The sequence below is a fragment of the Musa acuminata genome, chromosome BXJ2-4 (genome assembly GCF_036884655.1).
Source record: "Musa acuminata AAA Group cultivar baxijiao chromosome BXJ2-4, Cavendish_Baxijiao_AAA, whole genome shotgun sequence".
NCBI lineage: Eukaryota > Viridiplantae > Streptophyta > Magnoliopsida > Zingiberales > Musaceae > Musa > Musa acuminata.
In genome coordinates, this window is record NC_088341.1 from 33,010,292 (window position 1) to 33,033,106 (window position 22,815).

Below are 22,815 nucleotides of genomic sequence, written 5' to 3' on the forward strand. Positions count from 1 at the left end.
AAGGTTCAAATGACTCTTTAGTAAAACCCTAATCGAGGCCAGTTCGGTTTAATTTGTTATATGTCCATTAATTTATTGGGCCTAACTCATGCGGCCCAAAATATTTGGATAGATTTTGTTTTATATATATATATATATATATATATATATATATATATATATATATATATATATATATATATATATATATATATATATATCAAAAGATACTATTTCCAAGTAATTATGGAACTTTATATGGTTACGATATATTATTATATTATGCTTTCTAAAATAATTAATTATTTCTAATAAGATATATTATTGTATATCGAATATACTTATATATTTTGATTATTTGTGCTTGAATTAGTTCTTATTTTTCCTATATTTTCTTCTATATTATTTTTGATTAATTGATATTGAATGTTCCCTTCTCATATTCAAGAAAGCCATATTGGTTTTCTTGAGATTGGTTTCAAACCCCTTTCCTCTCTCGCTCAATTCAACGAACACCTCCCCGGCAACTCGGTTCTCGAAGAGTGGAGGAACTGAAACCTCCTTGTGCGGCCCAAGCCGCCGTGATTCCAAACATGGAGGCTTTGGTGGAGGCGCCCGATGCCAGGAACAAGAAGAGGAAGCTGGAAACCGATGGGTTCCAGGGCTTCGATTTCTGCAAGCTGCGCCACGCCTCATGGCCTAGAATCTTGTGACCAAGGGGTTGGATATGGATGCGCACAATGCCAGGAACAAGAAGAAGATGCTGGAGACCGATGGGTTCCAGGATTCCGATTTCTTCAAGCTGCGCCTCATGGCGTAGAATCTTTGTGATCAAGGGCTTGGAAACGGAGGCGATGTTAAATTTCTTCCTCCGGAACTTTCTCCTGGCTCTTTGCCATGTTTCTTTATCAGGTTACTTCTTTTTTTGCTTCCGAGCTGTGGGATTCGGTAGTCCTTTATTTTAATTTCTAAAGCGAAAAAAAAAAGAGATGTTACTCGACCTTTGGCAATTCTAAACCCCAGAAAACCTTACTAGCATAATAATAACAGGACAAGTTTATCTGAACACATCAGGACAAGGTGTTAGTTTCCTTATCGGAGTTGGTATATGAATTTTCATTTAGACAAAAAGCAACAATTAGGTTCTTCACATGGAGTCATGCTTTTCTTGTGAATTTATTGAACCTTAGATGTTTGGTTCTTCTTTTTCTTTTTACATCATTGACTTCTAGTCTACAACAGACACTGACAAACTTTTGCACCTCTTGAAATGTATATGAAATTTGATGTAATTGTATAGAGTGAAGAGATCTTTAGAGTCTAAATAAATACATCAAATACAAAAGAGATGACAGTGGAGAATTAATGATAAACCTATCTCCACTTGTTCTTGTTTGGGGTTCACTCTTTTTTGCAATTGTTTCTTGTTAAATCATCTTAACTGGTCTGCTGACTTTGTCCTTGGGAATATTAGAAACTCCACAGGAGCTTATTTTTCATTGTGATTCTTAATTTTAAAATTGACTCAAGCAATAATTGATGCATGTACCTCAATAAATGGCGAAAACAACACCTGCTGAAAACAAGACCACGCCCTATCATGCTAATTCATAATCATCAACCTTGGATCATGACTACCAAGCTAATTAAGCAATTACATTGCTTTAAGCATCTGAAGTTGGTTCTCTTTTTTATCCTTTTGTAGGTGTGTTGTTTCATTCCTTGCTATAAAATGATAGGCTGTCAGCAACAAGAAGCCGTAATGTCCCATCTATTTCGAGCAAGAAATATAACATGATAGGAGGTCTGTCTAGAAATATGACATCGTTTGCTTAACTGATATCTTACATATTCTTGTCAAAACAAGGTGGTTGAACTTGTTTCTTATGCACAACTAGCAAGCTTATAATGATATTGCTTGTATTTAACTGTTGCCCTGTTGACTTCCAAATCAATATGTATAAGATTACAGTTCATTGTCATTTATGTATTCTGTTTTGTTGTTGGTGCTGGTATTGTCATTTTTCTTAGAGGTTGAAGATGATGCAGAATTTTACCCAGGAACTGAGAGGTGATGTGGCCTCTTCTGAGGTGCAAAAATCCAACTGAAATAGAATCTTGTTCTGGATTCAATAGTGATGAATTATTGGACAAGCTTCAAGATGATGAAAAACTGAAGGCACAACTTCAATCTGGTGATGCTTCAACTGTTCCAGAAAAATTATGACAAGCTACAAAGATCACAAACATCTCAGACAATTTTTGGAGATAGCACATTTAAAAATAATGCTCAAGTGACGGAAAATGCGAGGTAACTTGTTGAAGCATTTCTTGGAATTATCTTTTAAGTTCAACTTCACTGACCACAAGCTAAGTCTTGTACATTTGAGGTCAAGATATGCATTATTAGAAATAATCTGGAATAATTGTTAACTTGACTCCACTGAAATCCTAGATGTACTTTTCTTTCATTAGTGAAATCTCCTTTCTTAGAAATCAACCGATATATTTGCTAGCTCAACCCAATTGAGCTCCTAGATAGTGAACCGCTTTTGAAGACAAAAATATCAAAGTTTGAGGACAAATACCTCAACTTCAGAAAATTCAGCTGGAACAATCACCGACTAAACCCCCTTGCAAATTTAGTTTGTGGTCCTTCCAACAAAAGAATATCATGGGCTTGGGCACAAATTCCGCATTCTAAAGTTTGGGGTCAAATTTTCCATCTTTAAAGAAACTTCCAAGTTCATGGTTAAATTCCCTTCTTCAAAACCTTCTAACTTTGTGATCAATTTTTCTACTTTTAAAATTCTTCCAAGTGTGGAACCAAATTCCTCACTCTGAGAAATCTCAAATGTAACCCACTCACTATGAGAAATCTCAAATGTAACCCGTGAAGAATGTACCAAGGCATCACATATGACTAAATCTTTCGCATTCGGGTACATGATTGATGCCAATTTTGAACAAAAATCCTATTTTTATGCTACAAATTCTTCATATGATTGATGTACGTTAGAGGTATAGATTTGATTTAGTCTTGCGAGATAAGAAGCAAGTGATAAAGGTTTGGTTTCATGTGTGTCATGCATATTTTATCTTTTAGCACTTCAATATGAGTTCTCTCAATCAGAAAATTCTTGGCATCTCATGGGGAATTAATGATAAATGTAGGCGATCATTTAACGTAAGGTTTATCATTTCGGGTACCGAACTTGTCTTCATGATCTGTCAGACCAGTATATAACAGTCAAGATGAAAATGAGGGAGAAGAGGAAGGAGCGGTGGAGGAATAGAGGAGGAAGGAGGAAAGAACGAAGAAGGAAGAAGAGGAAGCGGTGGAGAAGGAAGAAGAAGAAAGAAGAGGAGGAGAAGCAGCAGCAGCATCATACATGAGAAGAGGGCTTGCATTCACGAGCCCTAATTTGTTTTTTTTTTTTCTTTTTTTAACACTGAGTTAGACAGGGCCCCACCACTTTTTTGTTTTTTATTATTTTAACCAGATCGTCCAAATCAGGGTGGTCTGTGTATCAGCCCATGCTCGAACTGATACATACCATCTGTACCATACCATTTTGGGCAGTACAGCAGTCCTTGATTGAACGTCTCCAGCCATTATTAAATAAAAACCTTCACTGGTGAAGTCACTGAGGTTGTTTACAGACATATATATGTAAACCTTAAGTCTCTTTTAAGGATAGATTTATAATCCCACAATTAACTAGTTCAAGAAAAAAAAGAATGCATCCTGTCTCAAGTGAAAATAGTCGATGAAGTTTCCATTTTGGTTCCAGCATGGGTAGACCTCGTGTATTTAAGGGTTCAATGTCCTCCAGGTCTCTCTCCTTAAGCTAGCAACTAGGCACATAGATGAAGCTTATTTCTATCTCAAGAGTTATATTTGGGCATGTTTCTTGTGATATTACAGCAGCAGCAAACTACCAATGATCAAGGATTAATATGACATTTTCTCTCTTTGGTGATGTTCTTTGCTTTTTCTCTGCTTAGATCCTGTTAAACATTTAATTGACATATGGTTGATTGCTTGCTAGTATTACATGTTATTATTGGTCAAGTTGATTTCCTGTTGATAAATATTTCTGGTTTCTATAATGTTGGAAGCAATACATACATACATATATATATATATATATATATAGTACACTTGCAATATACAGTCTGATGATGCAATAAAATAACGGTTGTATCCCATATTAAATATGCAAGTTTCTTTGGCTTAAATGTTATTTAGCAATTAATTGATATATTGTTGATCATTTACTAATATTGCATGTGTGATTAATTATTGAATTGTTTTCTGGTTGCAATGTGAAAAGATCTCTTTAAATGCTTCCAGTGCCCATAATATGGGAATATAAGTATGAGCAACTAGTACACTTGCAGAATGCATGCTGGCAATGTGATAGCATTACAACTGAATCCCATATAAATATGCAAGTTGAATTCAAAAACATACAAGTGTTATACGTCGATGATATAATAGCATGACAGCTGAATCCCATATGAAGTTGAATTATGCAAGTTTGGTCTAGCTTTTTTTTTAATTTCAGCCCTCAGGTTTGATCTGAAACTTTTGTAACTATGTTTGAATTTCTTAATATGTTAGTCAATTACATTAGATCATACTAGGTTGCAATGTAATCTAGGTTCTGTTTTGAATTTTATGTTTGTTGCATGTCTGGAATTTGAATTCTCAAGAGCGTATTTTATCACAAGCATCCATCTCATCGAATTCAATTTATCTCAGCTATTATTTGAAATATAATTAATAAACCTTTTCTGTATCTATCAATGTAAGATTTTAGATGGGTTGACAACAGCACAAACTTTAGCAATTTTAGGTGAAAGCTTGCAATTGTTGTTTCTTTCCTACGTTATCTTTCCTTTTTTTTCATTTATTCAATCTTCTTTCCTCCTAGTGAATGATTGAGTCATTCTAATCCATGTGACTTTGGAAGTTTGGACTGAAGACTGTTCAAAAGGTTCAGCACAACACAATAGCACAGTGCCCCTCTCGTTGTATTGGGTTTGCTGCATTTGATTCTCTTCGAGAACATACTGGTGGATCACGTAACAGGATTTACCTAACAAAGTCCCCTTCAGAAGACAAGAAACGTTTGCCCGTAATTGTTGCCTCATGTTGGCCATTAACTAGGATTAATTATTGCAAAACCCTTGTTGACTTTTTTCATCTACTTTCTCCAAACTTAGACTGAATTAATGGATGGGCAGATGCAGGTTAACTTGGAGCATCATGCTCCCCTACTATATGTTTCTATAAGACCCAGATAAGCATATGCATGAACTGGCAGAAAGTTATTAAATATGAAAAATAAAACTTAACTTTGGCAACCAGAGTGAGATATAAATTGTTCGCATACATGGTTGTCAAACCAAGGTTTCCCTCCTGTTTGTTCTCTCTCTCTTTCTTTCCCTGCTTTGGCTCCCTTCTTTACAGGATGGTGTCTATGTCTGAGCAAACTTCTCTGCAGCTCCCTGTGCTGGACTTCTCTCAACCAGTGCTGACCACCTCCCTCTCTTCGCTGTACCAAGCATGCAAGGGCTGGGGCTTCTTCTACATCACCAATCATGGCATCAACAAAGACTTCTACGACCATCTTCGTGCTCTCGCTCATCAAGCCTTCAACCTCCCATTGGATGCCAAGATCAAGATAGGGCCGTTGACTGCGGTGGGCACTTACACTCCTCACTTCATAGCATCGCCATTCTTTGAGAGCCTCCGAGTCTCAGGTCCAAACTACTTTGCATCAGCAAAGGGATCAAGTGATGCCATCTTTGAGCAACCTAACGTCGAGTTCTGGTGAGTATAGTGTTAGTTTCTCTGTTCCATAGTTGTCATGTTCTTGTGTTGAATGCAGTCTTGCTCCTTATTTGGCAGCCACATATTGCAACAGTATGGGGAGGCCATGGTAGACCTATCTAGGAGGATCTTGGCAATCCTTTTGATCTGTTTGGGTGATGGAATTGAGACCAAGTACTATGATTCTGAGTTCAGTGCGTGCCATGGATATCTAAGGATAAACAACTACTCGAGACCTGAGGAAAGTAGCATGGGCGAGGTGGAAGGGCTCGGAATGCACACTGACATGAGCTGCATAACGATACTGTATCCCGACGAGATGGGTGGGCTTCAAGTGCGATCAAAGGAAGGTAAATGGGTGGACATAATGCCGGTCAAGGGGGCACTGGTTGTTAACATTGGAGACTTGCTGCAGGCTTGGAGCAATGGACGTTTACGTTCGTCTGAGCACCGGGTGGTTCTGAAGCAAACGGCCAACCGGTTTTCACTTGCCTTCTTCTGGTGTTTTGAGGACGAGAAGGTTGTGGCAGCACCGGAGGAAGTGGTGGGGGATGGGGGGAAGAGGATCTACAGGCCATTTGTCTGCCGAGACTACATCAAATTCCGAGAGAACAGCGAGCGAGGAAGGTTCGACAAGGTCGGCTACACGGTCGACGACTTTGCTGCAACACAAGATGCATGATCCAGAGAGATTCAATCAAAGCCGTTTCTGTGTCTGTGTATGTGTGCGCATCAAGTTGTTACTGCTTGTTCAGTACATTCTTTAATCGATGGATTAGTAGTTAGATTTCCTTTGGATATGAGCATTCTCTCATCTTTCCATTCCTTGGGAGTTTGTGGTCAAGATTGATGCCACCTCCCACAGATAGATCTGTCGGGTGTTGACTTTTGTGTGGGTGTCTAAGTCCACCTGAGTACTTCCTCTCCTTCCCGGAAACAGCAGGAGATGAGATTGTTAAGGTGGCTGAGACATTATTTACTTGCAAATTGTGGTGCTCAACGTGCATTCAGTGCTTCTCTTACAATGCTGACAGAGTCCATCGACAACAACTCATTAAACTACACAATGCACGACATGTAACTTGTGCAAGTAAACATGCAAAAGATAAACTGAGTGTGTTCATTTCATGGCTTCTTTCATGGGCCAAAAAGCATTTCTCATATTGAAATGTCAACGTGATTGCTTGAAGCACTACAAAAGTGATTTGTCCAATGCACAAGGAACAAAGTTGGAAGCTCTCCCATCCCATCCCATGTGAGGTTGTGAAAAATTAGCTTTCTTCAAGATTGTTTGTGATGTATACGAGTGTCTTTGATTGAAATGGTCGGTCCACTAACTTTAGGATCGAAATAGCTGATGATCGCAGTAATGATAATGATAATGATGTTTATTTGTGCTAATAATAAGTATTGATGGGTGACAATAACTTAAATATTTTTGAATTTACATGAAATATTCTTTATTTTGATAAAAAAAAAACTAATTTTATTTTGTATTTGATAGTGACGTGATAATTAAATTGTTGGAATTATATAAATCTTAATTTCATATATCAATTTTTTTTAATTAGATGTCCATGTATTTTCTCAAAATACTTAATATATATACTAATATTTTTGTATTTAAAAACCATTAAAATTGATAAATTAGATTCGAACTATATATAATCTAACTTTTAAAAACATAAGAATATTCTCTTAATCCTCTTTCAATGTTTACTCTAATATTTTCTAACAGGAACACTATAACTTAAGATTCTTACATCACAGTCAAATACTTTTGGCCATTCATCTCACCGAGCATTCACCTCTCCATGAAAGGTAAGGAGAAGAAGTAGTGCTTTACCGGGTCAAGTAGAGGAAGAGAACCAACGGTTCACATCGAGGAGGTTTGACCACCACACCGTTCACTCTCTTTCCCTCGTATAAAGCTGCATGCTTTCCCCCTGTTCTCTCCACCTCCTCCTCCTCCTCCTCTTTCTCATGGCTCTTCGCCACTCCTCCATCCTCTTCCTCTTCGCTTCCTTCCTCCTCTCCGCCGAGTTCATAGCCGTCGACGCTCAACTCTTCATCCGAGGTCCGTTTCGTCTCATCGACGGGCCCTTTAGCCACTTCGCCGAACCCTCGGACGGACCCGACGACCGAGGGCTGCAGAGGTACATCATTCACGTCCGACGCCCGGAGGGCCCCCTCTTCACCATCGCCACGGAATGGAGGAACTTTTACGTGTCCCTCTTGACCAAAGCCAACGCCCAGTTCTCGTTGCAGGGCGATGACTCCCCCGTCTCCCGCATCCTCCATGCCTACCGCAATGTGATGACCGGCTTCGCCGCCATGTTCACCGCGATTGAGGTGGAAGCCATGTCCAAGCTGGACTGGTTCGTGCACGCGTACCCCGACCGCACCTACGACCTCCTCACCACCCACACGCCCGAGTTCATGGGCCTGCGAGACCCCACCTCCGGCGGCGGCGGCCGCGGCGGCGTGTGGAAAGAGTCCAACATGGGCGAGGGGGTCATCATCGGCGTGCTCGATAGTGGCGTCACGCCCGGCCACCCTTCCTTCGATGACAAGGGCATGCCCCCCCCGCCCTCCAGGTGGAAGGGCCAGTGCGACTTCAAAACGTCCGCCTGCAACAACAAGCTCATCGGCGCGCAGTCCTTCATCCGCTCCTACGGCCTCCCTGCGGTCTCGGCCGTTCCCCCTGTGGACAACGAGGGCCACGGCACCCACACGGCGAGCACTGCGGCCGGGGCGCCCGTCGACCATGCCGACGCGCTTGGACACGCTGCGGGCGTGGCAGCCGGGATGGCTCCGCGCGCCCACGTCGCCGTGTATCAGGTGTGCGACCGCGGGCGCTGCGCTGGCGCGGACATACTCTCCGCCATGGATGCTGCAATAGAAGATGGGGTCGACGTGATCTCCCTCTCCGTCGGGAGCGCGCCCGCGCCCTTCCACGCGGACCCGGTGGCCATCGGCGCCTTCGGCGCCATCAAGAAGGGGATCTTCGTCAGCTGCTCCGCCGGGAACTCAGGGCCGGGGGAGTCCACCCTATCCAACGAGGCGCCGTGGGTCCTGACGGTGGCAGCAACTTCCACGAACCGCACCATCAGGGCCACCGTCAAGCTCGGCGATGGCCAGGAATTCGACGGGGAGTCGCTGTACCAGCAGCCGCCCGATTTCGGCTCCAAGAACCTACCTCTCGTGTGGGCCGGTGACGGCAGCAAGATGAACGCCTCGAAGTGCCGAAACGGCTCCTTGGACGGGTTGGACGTGCGGGGGAAGGTAGTGCTCTGCGAGCGCGGCGGTAACTCCAGGATCGACAAAGGCAAGGTGGTCCAAGGGGCCGGCGGCGCGGGCATGATCCTTATGAACGAGCAGGTGGACGGATACAGCACCCTCGCCGACGCGCACGTCCTCCCGGCGTCGCACGTTGCCTACGCCTACGGCTCCAAGATCAAGGACTACATCAAGTCCTCCTCTAACCCGACCGCCGCCATCGTCTTCAAGGGCACGACCATGAATACTTCCCGCGCGCCGGCGATCCCCTCCTTCTCCTCCAGAGGCCCCAGCAAGGAGTCCCCGGGGATCCTGAAGCCGGACATCGCCGCCCCCGGGGTGAGCATCCTCGCGGCATGGCCCTCCACGCTCGGTCAGGGGTCGCAGCCGCAGCCAACGTCGACGACGAAGCTCACCGGGTTCGTCTTCAACATGATGTCAGGTACGTCCATGTCCTGCCCCCACGTTAGCGGAGTGGCCGCGCTGCTGAAGAAGGCGCACCCGAGCTGGTCGCCTGCCGCCATGAAGTCGGCAATGATGACCACTGCTTACACATCCGACAACACCGGGCAGCCGATCGTCGACGAGAGGTTCCTCCCGGCAGGACTCTTCTCTTTTGGCGCCGGTCAAGTGGACCCTGCTAAGGCCCTCGATCCGGGGCTAGTTTACGACATCGACCCCGACGACTACGTCCCTTACCTCTGTGGCCTGGGTTACACCGACGCCCATGTGCGATCGGTGATTCACAGTTCGGTGAGTTGCTCGTTGGCGAAGCGCATCACCGAGGGAGAGCTGAACTACCCGTCCATCTTGGTGCCTCTCGGTGGGAATCACCCTACTGCAGTCGTATTCTCCCGGACGGTAACCAACGTCGGCGAGGCGCACGAGACGTACTCGTCAGAGATCGATGCGCCGGAAGGGGTGTCAGTGCGAGTGGAGCCGACGAGCCTCTCGTTCACTTCTGTAAACGAGAAGAAGACCTTCAAGATCACATTCGAAAGCAAAGGCGGTGGTGGCTCAGGCAATGCCGAGGGACAGCTGAAGTGGGTTTCAGGGAAGCATGTCGTCAGGAGCCCCATTGCCATTAGCTTCAAGTAGTATTCATGCAGAGTGCAATTTGCACGTATGTAGAGCATTCTTTTGAGTCGGAGATCACAGAAGAATGTCATACAGAGTTAGATAGATGAACAATATGAATCATTCAGCATATGAATGATATATCAGATGTTATCAGATTCTTCAGTGACATGAATCTTACAGGAACATGCCTAATATAAACAAGATATAGAACTCAGATGTGATGAACACCTCAGTGATTAACACCATTTCCAGGGTATTATTAACAGTACATCTTAAGACCCAAATGCATACATCTCAAGCTTCTTTAGGTCTCCTCCACAGCATTACACATAAGGAAAGACAATAGAATTAGTAGAAACTATTGCAGTAATTAGGTGTAATGCTGTGACTGATACAGTAAAAAAAACCACACCAGGAACATTAATATCAAGGCAGAGGACAAGGTCCATTCCCCCTTTTCATATTGCATAGAAATGGATTTGGTTGACTGAAATGTTGCTCAACATATATATCAAACTATGAACAAGGAATGTCACCAGTCAGCTGAGAGTTCAAGCCACAGGTCAAATATAGTTTCTTCCACCAAGTCATCTAGGGCAGTATCCCATATCTCGACAACGATGTTGTCGGTCTCGAACTGAAGGTCCATCCAACTTCCACACTCCCAGTCCTTTGTTACTATTTGATCTGATGTGTTCGGTAAGCACATGGGAATATGCATTTCGATTCTCTTGCTAACTTCTTTGATTAACCTTTGTCCTACTGGAGCCTGCTTGAGGTTGGATGTGATCAAGGATACCCAAGGAGTACATTTGAAGAACTTCGCCTGTATCTCTTCAAGGGCTTCATTGATGCAGTCAAATAGAAGCTCTGGATCATCTATGTGTGGAGAACATGACATTCCTACTTCATCGAGTAAGGATGACTCGAGTAGTTTTTCTGCCAAATGCCATCTCTCTGCGTCGATAGAGCGTAACCCTGAGGCTTGCAACACGGTTTCGACATATTTAAACCTAGCTTGTCTGCCTTCAGAGTAAGTCCTTAAATTGACTTTTGCATCTTGTGTTGGAATCATAGCTGCAAATTAAGCATAACATCAATCAGTTCCCGTGAAAATGAGAAACTAGGGATGAGTAAATGACGACATAAATGATATTCATATTGTGTCAGATCATACAGTGCTCTACAGCTCTGAACTTAGGACTGGTGAATTCTGCTGGGATGAATTTTTCAAGAACAGATACTGGACTTGATCGCCCTGGCTTCCCGATAGTGCCTTCGGGAGCCTCTAATTTTTCTTTGAGAGAAGATCTCGGTGAGAATCCAGATTGTGTCACAGTATGTGATTCTACCTCTGACATACCCTAGTAGAACAAATGGCATAAATACATTTGAGGAAGCACACATTGTTCAGACAAAAAGAAACAAATAATACAACTTACTAAATCTCCGTTGCATCGTTCACATGCAACATTAGATTCATAGCTATTTGGCTGCAAGGACACATCTAACATGTCAGTCAATAACTTGCTTGTTACATCGACTGTGTCCATATTTTTTTGTGCACTTCCTGAAAAGTTTTGACAGAGTTCATTCTAAAAGAAAGCACAGGAAATTATCTAAAAGGAAGCTCAGTTACATATTTAAGTATTACCTTCATGGTTCAAGTCTGATCCAATACACAATCCATCCTGCATGTGGTTATCAGTGAGCTTGGCTTTCAAGTCAAGCAATGTTATTTCATCAATTTGATTACTGGAAGAGCAAGATGAGATCTCCAAGATTTGTTTCAGTGGGCTTAAAGAATTGGTTGCATCTTCTTGATTGAACTGCTGTAATGGGAGAGATCCTGTCAATTCAGATGGAAAGACAAGCTCCTTGTCACTTCCGGGAATCACTCTCGGAGATAATACACTGTACCCTGGGATAGAAAGCAGCCTCCCCAAAGATCTTGAGACATGGGCTGTTCGCAATCTAGCTGTTTGATCTCCAATATCTAGCATATCAACAAGGTGTTTCTTGCCTTCTTTATAGATAGGAGAAGCAGGTTTTATGGCAGAATTACCACTCCTGATGTTAAGTTCATGTTCTTCTGGATTAACCTTACTGTCCTTTCCCTTGGAAACGGGCAAAACTTCAGAAGACTTTTCCATGCTTGATATTACACCCTCATTGTTAAGCAGCTTATCTCTGCCACCTGAAACTTTGTATCCAATTGGAATTCTGTGTAAAACACCATCCCTGGAGATCATTCTTCCTTCTTTCCTGCTCCCACCAATTATATGTTTGAGCCTTCTTTTAATTTCTCTTAGAGAAAAATGGGATACAGCTCTATCACCCTCTTCCTCATGCCTTATTTTATGATGTGATTCAGGTGAAAAGCTCAGAGTATTCATGATATCTTCTCGTGTCCTCATTGGATTGGTCTTTGAGACAACCACTCTGTTCGTAGTTTCCAAATTCTGACAGTTCTTTAATGATTTGGCCTCCTTTGGCTTGTCCTTTTTCCAGAAAAAGTTGTATCTACTTTGCTTGTGAAAGAGTTCATTATTGTCAAAGTCGTGAAATTTCCTTCGTCTGACATCTTGCTGAACTTCTGAATAATTTTCAGATACCATCTTGGCCACTTTTACAACTTGAGTTTTCTGACGATCTTCAATTTGTTTATAAAAATGTGAATTAGGATCTTCTAGGAGCTTCAGCACTACTTCCTTATTTGAATCAAGGATTTCCAATGCATCCATAAACTCTCTCGACCGAACAGCCTTATTTACAATATGTTTCTCATCAAGAGATTCCTGATTTGCAATAGCCTCAAAAAAATCAGCTAGTGCTTTGTAAAGAAAATACTCTTTTTGATCAAGCTGGGAATCAAACTCATCAGGATGGTCACTCATCTTCTGAACAACAGCTTTCATAGCAAGACATAAGTCAATCTTATTATCATAATCAACCTGCATTTCTTCACATCCTTTGAAGTGAGTGTATAACTTAATCAAAAATGCAACCAGATCAAAGCTACGGGAAGATCTCTCAGTTAGAGTAAAATTATCAGACAGCTGATCGTTCAAGCTTGCAGAGCCAGTTTTTGTCTTACTTCTTTCTCGAGGAATGTTCTTGGAGTGGGTCCCATCTCCTGAGATCAGAATATTCTTTTCTTGATGATCTCGAAGCATCTCTTCCTCCATAAGTACTTTGACACTAGCAAGACAAAGATCCACTCCCTTTGCTTTGGTCTCCATAACATTCTGCGAAGTAGGTTTTATAAATCATTTTCTAACTTGGTTTTCAATGCTAAGGCTTTTCAGAAACCCAAAGAGATTCACAACATGCATGAACTACAATGAACCTAACTTTGATAATATGAGAATGGCCTTCATATGGAACTATTATTGGAATTGATACTATACACAAAGTCATAATGAGTTCGTTTGATCCGCAAAGTCATAATGAGTTCATTTGATCCGCAAAGTCATAATGAGTTCATCAAATACCATATCCAAAATGTTAAAAATCTTAGATGTATTTCCAACTGTCTGATGTTTTGCATTATATTGATATTAATTTCAGCTTGATAGTATGATAATCCTTCAGCATTTCAAATAACCTGACAATTTCTTTACCATCGAATATCCATGTACATTAATATTGAAAAAGAATAAAAAGAAATCCCCTCTAAGAAATTATGCATCAAGTTACTCCCATTGCCCCATGAGTAATATTACCCCTTCGTACTATAACGGATGAAATAAAGTTTTGCTCATTAGCACATGGTAACACCAAAATAGGTCAAGTGTGTCTACAGTAATATCACATAAAAAGTTTAAGAGGTTTTATATGCTTATGTGAAACTTACCTTGCAATAGCATTCTATATGGTGTTAAAATCAACAAAAAATTTAAGAATAATAAAAACAATTATGATTGAGTTCAGAATAGAGCATTACTTGAGATGAACATCAAAGAACTACTAAAAGAGAAATTACTTTTGAATAGGTGAATCATTCATTTAGAATAGAATTTTATTCTTCATGTACAGGTTAATTTTGCTTTCAGTTAATAGAATAAGTACCCCAATCCGCATTCTGATTCAACCTGGCATATTCAATGATTTACAATACAATCCTGATCTCAACTACATTGACTAGAACATAAAAGACTTAATCTCCTAGACCATTTTGATAATCACCTATGAGATATGCATGATATCATAGACACTTATGACTATTGTGTCAAGCAACCAAATACAGAATTTTACTAGTCAACAGAAGCAATTAATGTGTTCAACATGTATTAGAATTCTGGAATAGACTGCACTTACATTAGCATCTTTATATTTGCCTTCATAACTGCTGTGCATGCCAACTTTAATTTTTGAATAACCATTACCTGCATTAAATAATACAGAAACTTCAAACACCAAAGCTAAATAAAAGAAACATGTTTATCACTAACAAACTAAAAAAATTGTCCAAGGAATTGACATATTTAGTGCTCATCATGGAGCAACTTGAAGATTATGTTCTCCGACAATAGGGTACTTGGAGCAACTTCAAAGTAACCATACGATAAAAGTGCAGTGGTTCTTCAGGGAAATGCATTTTGTGATATTACATCTCATCCAGGGAACTGCAGTGGTTTGATGATGATATTTCAGTCAAAACAATTCCTTTCATATTCATGATCTTTTAATGATATATATAGTTATATTTAGCGAATATTAGATAGACAAGAAAAAAAAAAGAGATAGACTAATTTCCTTCAAGCATATGTGAATATTTGAACCTTGAGATATATACCATGAGGAGAACTTTTGTAAGATATGCCTAATAATTCATTAAATTACAAGTATTATTTGTAAACCTTACAATAATTGGTGGTTATTACCACAAAAATGAGTCATATGAATCCTGTGCATCACAGCCAGTCGTATCTCTCAACAATATACTGTTTTATGTGCCTTGACAAGAAGAAGTTAATGTTGTGAAAACCTGTAGAAATCATAAACGTACATGCTTGTTCACTATCAAAAGTGCAAACTAAAAGTGTGCACAAGAATTCCATTTATACGGGTTTTTAGGTTTCACAAAATGTAAGAGACAGGCATAAAGAACATTTGACAATGTGAAATAAAAGAATTCTGTTACACAATATAACAAGAAAAAAGTGAAGCATCAATCACAAAGTACTCAAATAGCAAACAAAGTGAATGAAAAACAAATGAATACGGAATATCATTTCCTCCAAACATCATTTTGAAAAACCATTATCAATTTCATGTAACTAAAATAGGAAAGTTAAGCACTTAGCGAACAAAACAATGAATATGCTATACCACCTTGTTTAGGACTTCCATGCTTCCTATCTGAAAGTAACTTTGGAGTGGGCGGCCCTTGGCGAAAATCAAACAAGCTAATCAAGGCCCACATACAGCCTGCATTATGCTTTTCAGATTGTGCAGACCTTTTGTAGAATCTTTTCGCCATTAAGAGTGTTTAAACTTCAAATTATGCTCACAGGTGGTCACGAAAACTGAAGAACTTTATGAATAAAATTCTGTAAGAATTATTAAGAATGAAGATAAATCAGATTTTTTTGACAAGAAAAAAGGATTAGAAGTACAATAGGAAACAGATGAGGGGATGGGATAAGATATTAGCAGGCCCAATGCTCATATTATCATAGGAAGCAATATATTGCAGTAATGTCAAAATTTGCAACAGACCAAGTAAATTTATTATTAAAATCAGCAGCATATTAGACTTTAATTGCCATATTCTGAAAGGAATAGTCAACGCACATATTGTGCTTACAACTGTAATTCTGAAAGATTGTATTTGAAAAGTAATTATGTGCAAGCTCTAATGGTTTCTCATACAAGCTTCTGAAATATATATCTGGATATTATAGTCTGTGATAATTGGTTGGCATATTGTGCTTCTCAGTAAAACATATTCATGGATCTCGGTAGAAAATGATAAGTGCTAGCATAAACTGCATATAAACAAATTTAAATTATTTGTAATTGCTGGATGTTATCCTCAGGGAATTATAGCTTACAATTGTAACAGATTAACAGTCTGGTTATAAACAAATGGTGTAGCTCAGAATGCAAAAGACACGTAAGATGAACTAATTTGATGTCATGAGCAGCAGAGAGTTGGAAATCATAAGATTGCTTATTTGAAGTTACTAAATTAACAAACATCTGAGTAAATTTAAAGAGTTAATATTCAATCAAAGCACATGTCTGTACATCTAGCTCTTGAAATGAAACAGCACCCAGTGATTCGGTACTGAACAAAACCTGGAGCTTTCACATAAACAGAAGTGACCAATAATTATCAAAGCATGCATTAGTTATTTTGGTTATTTATATGTTGAATTTAACAGACTTAAATGCCACACATGCTGTTTCTTCTCCCCCACAAATTTGCAGCCTGTTCCTAGTTATGAGTTGTTCTATGATCAGTTCCAAAGATCATCAAAACACCAACGAAAAAACAGAAGTAAAACAAATTTCAAGAGTAGAGAAGAACAAAGTACCTGAAATCATAATCTGATTCAAAAGGTAAGAAAGTATAGAATCACTGGCAAATCTAGAAGAAGAAAGCTCATAAATTCCAGTTTCATGGTAATCTCTCTCCACAACCGATAAAGTCGCAGAACTTGGGGTGTTAATGTTTCTTCCCGAGGAAAGCCATCAGATTTAGTTCTGTCAACCTAATTCCAGACCTTCCCTCAACTATAATCAGATCAAGGTCATAAAAAACCCACCAAATCCTCAAAGAAGACGCAGTGGCAACGAACAAATCTTCTGCATCAAAGTCACCAACTATCGAATCTGAAACCAAATTAAAACCAGATCCAATCTGGAGCTACTAATCAAAATCCAAATCCCACACTCTACTATATACAGTATCCGAGAACTCAGAATTGTCAAGTCTTTATGAAGGATCTTATGCAGTCATATCAGAAACCATAAAGGAGAGTCTTTTCTTCTCCTAATCAACTTCAAGCTGTAGATGCATCAAAGCAGAACAAAACAACAGAAAACAAAATAAAATATCACTCGGCACCAAATTGTCCATAGACCTCAATTAAGGAAAAAAACCATATTTTTCCCTTCATCACTATAACTTTCCAAAACCAACCAGTCTCCGGATTCCTCCTCACCAAGAGAAAGAGACACACGAACAGAAAAAATCCAATCTTTTGATCCGTCCGTCAACCTCGCTTGCAAAAGACTCCTCAAGACGAAATCTTCATACCTTCCATCCACTCTTCGCTAATCAAGACGCTGGGAAAAAAATAAGCAAAACTCCTGAAAGGCGCATGACCGACCCGCAAAATACAACGCCTTTCTCACTAGCGGCACGCAGCCGCCACTAAAGGAGGGTGACAGACGACGACGACGACGATGACGAAGAACAAGAAGAAGAAGAAGATTCGGAGGGATCGTGCTTCACGCCGCTGTGACGAAGCTCTCCCGGAAAGATCTCCGGATCGACACGGAGCACCTCCACCATCCTCTCTACTCTCTCCTTTCCTCCCTCCGTTGGAGAGAAAAATGGCTGCTTTTGGACTCTGCTTTGTCGGTTTTGTCTCTGCTTTTGTTTCGCTGTTTCGTGTTCATCCCCCTTTACATCTTCTTACGTGTCGCAGATCTGACAGGAGAGAGAATAATTTTGGAGCTTCCTCCGCTGGATAATCTCGTTTTCATTCCCGTAATGGCCTCCTCACATACTGCTGATTCCCGCAATACTCCAGAAACGTTTCTGCCATTTGTTACACTGAAGCATGTCACCAGAAGCTTTCACTTCCCAAAACATATCTAATTTAATCTTAAAAATTGTTTTTTGATCTATGAAACAGGTTGTTTATTAAATCCGTGATGCTATCATATTGTCAAAAAACGATTTTTATCTCTCTTTATATTATATATTTCCGTGTGCCTATCATTCTATGTTCTAATTGTCAAAAATCATTGTCTTCTTCAAGGGGAAAACAAAAATATTTAAGCTAAATATATAATTTAACATTCATTTCCTGTTATTATAAGTATTTATACCATTCTATGTTTCATTGTCAAGTTCTTTGAGAGCAACTTGTGTTTCTCCTGTCTTCTTCATGAACGTTGGAGCAATGAAATGCTAGCTTGCAGGTTGCAGTGGGACTTCTTCTTCCTCCTTTGAAGCCCACCAGTAGATCGAGGGAGAGTCTATAGGTATTATTGGAGCCATGGCCGACAGATTCCATGAACACCGCTGGCTTTTGTTAGGGGTTGTGATGGCGGTATTGCAGGAAGAAAACAAAAGACCAAATCCAGAAGAATACATACGCGTAAGATTGGTATCTATCTGTACACTGTCTGCATCAGAAAACTACTATACATTTGGTGGTATCGAAGTTGTATGGAACAAAAGAACAGATTCTTCAAGCCAAACTGTGCAGGTTTCATTATCAGAATCACAGCTACCATCATTATCTTCCATTCATGATTCAGAATCACAAATTGCTATCAGTATCAGGGTTTTGCTTGCTATGAAATGTTGGTTGTCACAAAAATGAAACACCACCAACCAGCTCTGTGTCAGATAGTTGCAAGGATTGCAAGAAACAAAAGAAGGGTTGTCCAGCCAAATTGTGTAGGTTTCAGAATCACTATAGCTATCAGTCTCAGGATTCTATTTTTTATGAAATGTTGGTGGTCACCAAGTGAAACATCACTAACCAGCACTGTGCCAGATGGCTGCAAAGATTGCATGGAGTTTTTAAGAGAACAGTTCTTTCTAGCCAAAGTGTGCAGTTTTGGTGCATAGATCAGAATCACAACTGCTATCAGTCTCTTCTATTTTTACACTGTTATATGTCATAAGATGTTAGTTTGTAAGGAGACATGACCACCCAATAGAATTAGATAGGAACTCAAGTGATGCTTCATCTTCTAACCTATAGATACAGATGAAGAGAAAAATGTTGTATCTTCTCTCTCTCTATATATATCATGAACCATTAAGGGGTGCAAGTAATTAATTCTCAGAGGTCTAAGAATCCATCACCTGCAAACAAGTAGCAGTGAATTTAATGGCATTGTGAACAGAAATCACTTATAGCTGATCAGTGAACAAACTGCTAGTTTTAGTGTCTTTCATTCCATTGGAATTAAGGTTAGCATTTTAGGAATTGGAATAGCCATCAATCAACTAAACAATGAAAACAATCTTCTCATGTGATCATGTATGGAAACTGATACTGCAGTGACTGGAATTCTCTACAATCTAGTTCTTTACAAAAGGTTGTATGGTCTCCATCTCCTTGATTTTGTATTTAAGAATAAAATTAAAAAGATGTGAGAGAGAGAGAGAGAGAGAGAGAGAGAGAGAGAGAGAGAGATTCTTTTGATGTGCTGTTGTCTTGCTTGCAAGGAAAACAAAGCCAAGCATAAAGCATTGAGTGCATCATTTCCATTGTTGGGGCTGGTCAACATTACTTTTGTTAGGTGGATTTGGATCAAAAAAATTATGCCTTAAGTATTGCACACTGCATCAATTAATCCAACCAAAGACCATCATATTAGAATACTTTATGGAACATCCTTTTTTCAAATGATGATATGTGGTCTAAGTGGACAGCATGTTGTGGTATACTTGCAATGAAACAGAACCAATGTATATAATATGTGATTTGTTGTCTCTTTCATAAGCCTCAAATTAGGTGAAAATTTATCTCCAATTTTCAAATAAAATCACTCAATTTTGAAGATATAGTGGCCTACCTTTTTTTGGTAGAAAGACACTATTGAAGAACAATAAAAATAACCCAACAACACTCTATCATATTAATTTATTTACTTTTTTTAGAAAAAAATAGTTTAATGATGGATGAGAGAAAAGAGAAGAGAAATCATGTCAAACACTCAAACAGATTTAGACCAACAAGAAGAGAAAAATGGAGGTAAATTGTGTCATTCACTGAAGGTGGATGTGATGTCTTTTCAACACTTACTTTTGTGGGGTCAAAGTTTGCTGTTTAACCAAATGAACAGCCATCCACTGAAAGCTTAATAAAGCTGTATGGATTTGATCAAATTAACTTAAATAAAGAAGGGAAAGAAACCCAATTTTTTGTGCCTGTCATATGATCTGGATGTGCCTGTGAATGCCTGCCACCTTTGGAATCCAAGATGGCCACCATGACCTCACACCAGTGCAATTAGTTGTTTTAAAGCTGCCTCTGCCTCCACATATTGGACCTCCATAAAGTCAAAAAAAGATGGTGTTCTAACTTGGGAAGGTGACCAATACTTTTAGAAAAGTTAATAGTGTTGGAATCTTGTATCATTTCCCCACTTTTATCCACCACAAAACCTCACAAAACATTTCACATTTTTGGGATGTTTTAAGCATGCATTTATCAGATCACTGTGATGTATTTTTCTTTCTGATTAAGAAAACACTATGCAACTTTTCTCTCTTACTGGATTATCTCCTTTTTTTTCCTTTAAACATTTATATTTGCCATGGTTGTAAAAAATGAATTATTCAGCAATTATGGCTCATATAATGCTGGTTTTCTTTCATGTCAAATGTACAATATATATGTATGTTTATGTGTGTATATATATAAATATATATGTATATGTATATGTAAATAAATAAATATATTTATATTTATATTTATATTTATATATTTATATATTTATATATGTATATGTATACATATACATATATATACATACATATACATATATATATACATACACACACACAGAAATTTTTATGAAAAAAATAAAATAAAACAAAATTTTAGAATGTGACAAACAGAAACAACACAAAAAACACTTTTTAGCCTCTCTAAATATATGAAGAAACCCATTCATCAGCTCAACATAATCACTCAAATACCAAAGTCAGTTGACCCTTTAATTAAGCAAAATAATAAGATATTTTGATTTGATTCCATCAAATCCAAAGAGTATTTCTTGTTCAGTAGCCCAAGCAAACCCATCATGAATAGTGATTCTCTCCACATCAAATATGTAAAAAAATAATAATTCAAAGGTTTTGACAAAGAAGTAAGCAAATTTGTTTTCAACATTAATTAATTAATGGCATGCACCATCTTGATCAATTCAGTCATGCAAGGAGTAACTTGTAATGGAAGACATCAAACCTACCATGCTATGTTTGCAGAGGAAATCATTGATTTCCACAGCAAACCTGTGTGGCCAACTATCATGGAGGAGATGGGGATACCCTCACAAGCCATCATTTTTGGATCCCAAGCTTTGCCCAGAAGGAAGCACACCATTGATAATAGGACATGAGGTGAGAACATTTCCCAATGCCAAAAAGCTTTTTTTATTAGGCTCTCACTTCTCAGGCCCCATCAAAAGAGGTTAATTATCTCATTTATTATTATGAGATCTATATACTTGAGATCATACACAACTCAACTTGATAGTTTAGATAACTTTATGTCCCAATGATATTTGATAGTTTAGATACCTCTAATTATTTTTCTTAAGCCAATGCAGGAGACTGAAGCCAATAGAAGATCAAAATATCAACGTACGAGTGATGGAAAGAAATGTACCCAGGAAATCTGACGAAGACCACCTAACAGAAGCTGCACTTTCGAAACAGTGTCAGGTGTGGGCGTCCCTTTTCTGATGCAGCTTTTGAGAGCAGTAAAAGCTTTGATCTATTAACTGTAATACCAGTGGAGTCTCTGCAGGATCACTTGCTCTCAAACCTTCAAGTGGGAAAGTAGCTTTGATCCAGTATTCCTGCAAATGAGTGAACAAAGAGAGGCCCACCAGCAGACTGATGAAATGCGTGTGAGAATTGACAGGACGATGTCATCTCACCAGTTCGAGTCACTGCAATGCAAACAATACCAAAGGTGTGCCATCGTGTGGAGATTATGATCCCTAGGACCACCGACGTGTGACATGATCTCCTGCTGCCCCACGCATGAAGCTCTCGTACGATTGGATGCTGCACTGCGAGTGGTCGATGGAATGCTGCACTGCGAGTGGTCGATGGAATGCTGCACAGAGAAGACAGGGTTGGCCAATTGTAATCGTATAAGAGCACAAAGTGACTCAGAGGATTAGATAGGGGGAGTCACGTGTGGAAGTGGCAGGGGTCGACCAACTCAAGTGACCAGGGCGAATCCAATCAGCTCGTGAGTCCGAATGGACCGAGTCTTAACGTCGGGTTTCGCTCGTTTCAATTTGAGCTCGCGAATTATGACTCCGATTTGGTTCGTTAATCTTAGCAGACGAGTTGGGAAGAAGACGATTTCGCATTTCCGAACGGGCAACGCAGGGCCGCACGGGTTTGATGGGCCGGTGGCCCGATGAGGACGGATCAGTTGTGGGGCCCACTTTGAGGTCCTGTGGACCCACTTCGTAGGCCCCGTAGGTACGGTTTTGGGGAAGGATCTTTCCTGATGACGTCTTCGACTAGGGAAAAGTCATTTAAACGGTGCCCAACGCTTCCCCCGGAGGCCTCGGCTAACTCGTGGGGCCCATTCTGAGGTCCTGCGAACCTGTTTCGTGGGCCCCCCAGGTACGGTCTGCGAACCGATCTTTCGTGCTGACATCTTCCACTGGCAAAAGCCATTATT

At 39.9% G+C, this 22,815-nt stretch overlaps 3 protein-coding genes across 4 annotated transcripts; 2 read left to right on the forward strand and 1 right to left on the reverse strand.

Moving 5' to 3' along the window:
- Positions 1-426: 426 nt before the first annotated feature.
- Positions 427-6,621, forward strand: LOC103976798 (gibberellin 20-oxidase-like protein). Of its 2 annotated transcripts, none has more exons than XM_065104850.1 (3): positions 427-891; positions 2,029-5,821; positions 5,900-6,621. In XM_065104850.1, the coding sequence occupies exons 2-3, from the start codon at positions 5,382-5,384 to the stop codon at positions 6,501-6,503; spliced, it is 1,044 nt and encodes a 347-aa protein (XP_064960922.1). In that variant the 5' UTR covers positions 427-891; positions 2,029-5,381; the 3' UTR covers positions 6,504-6,621. The 2 variants fall into 2 exon arrangements, with proteins under 2 accessions (XP_064960922.1, XP_064960923.1); XM_065104851.1 differs by having other exon boundaries at positions 2,041-5,821.
- Positions 6,622-7,800: 1,179 nt separating this feature from the next.
- On the forward strand, positions 7,801-10,309 carry LOC135610397 (subtilisin-like protease 4). Its single transcript, XM_065104853.1, has one exon. The coding sequence runs from the start codon at positions 7,805-7,807 to the stop codon at positions 10,196-10,198; it is 2,394 nt and encodes a 797-aa protein (XP_064960925.1). The 5' UTR covers positions 7,801-7,804; the 3' UTR covers positions 10,199-10,309.
- Positions 10,310-10,398: 89 nt separating this feature from the next.
- LOC135610396 (uncharacterized) lies at positions 10,399-17,790 on the reverse strand. Its single transcript, XM_065104852.1, has 7 exons — positions 16,726-17,790; positions 15,518-15,735; positions 14,501-14,568; positions 11,835-13,428; positions 11,623-11,750; positions 11,358-11,544; positions 10,399-11,257 (listed from the first exon to the last, which is right to left on the reverse strand). Exons 2-7 carry the CDS (start codon positions 15,663-15,665, stop codon positions 10,713-10,715), a joined length of 2,670 nt encoding a protein of 889 aa, XP_064960924.1. The 5' UTR covers positions 15,666-15,735; positions 16,726-17,790; the 3' UTR covers positions 10,399-10,712.
- Between the last annotated feature and the right edge of the window lie 5,025 nt (positions 17,791-22,815).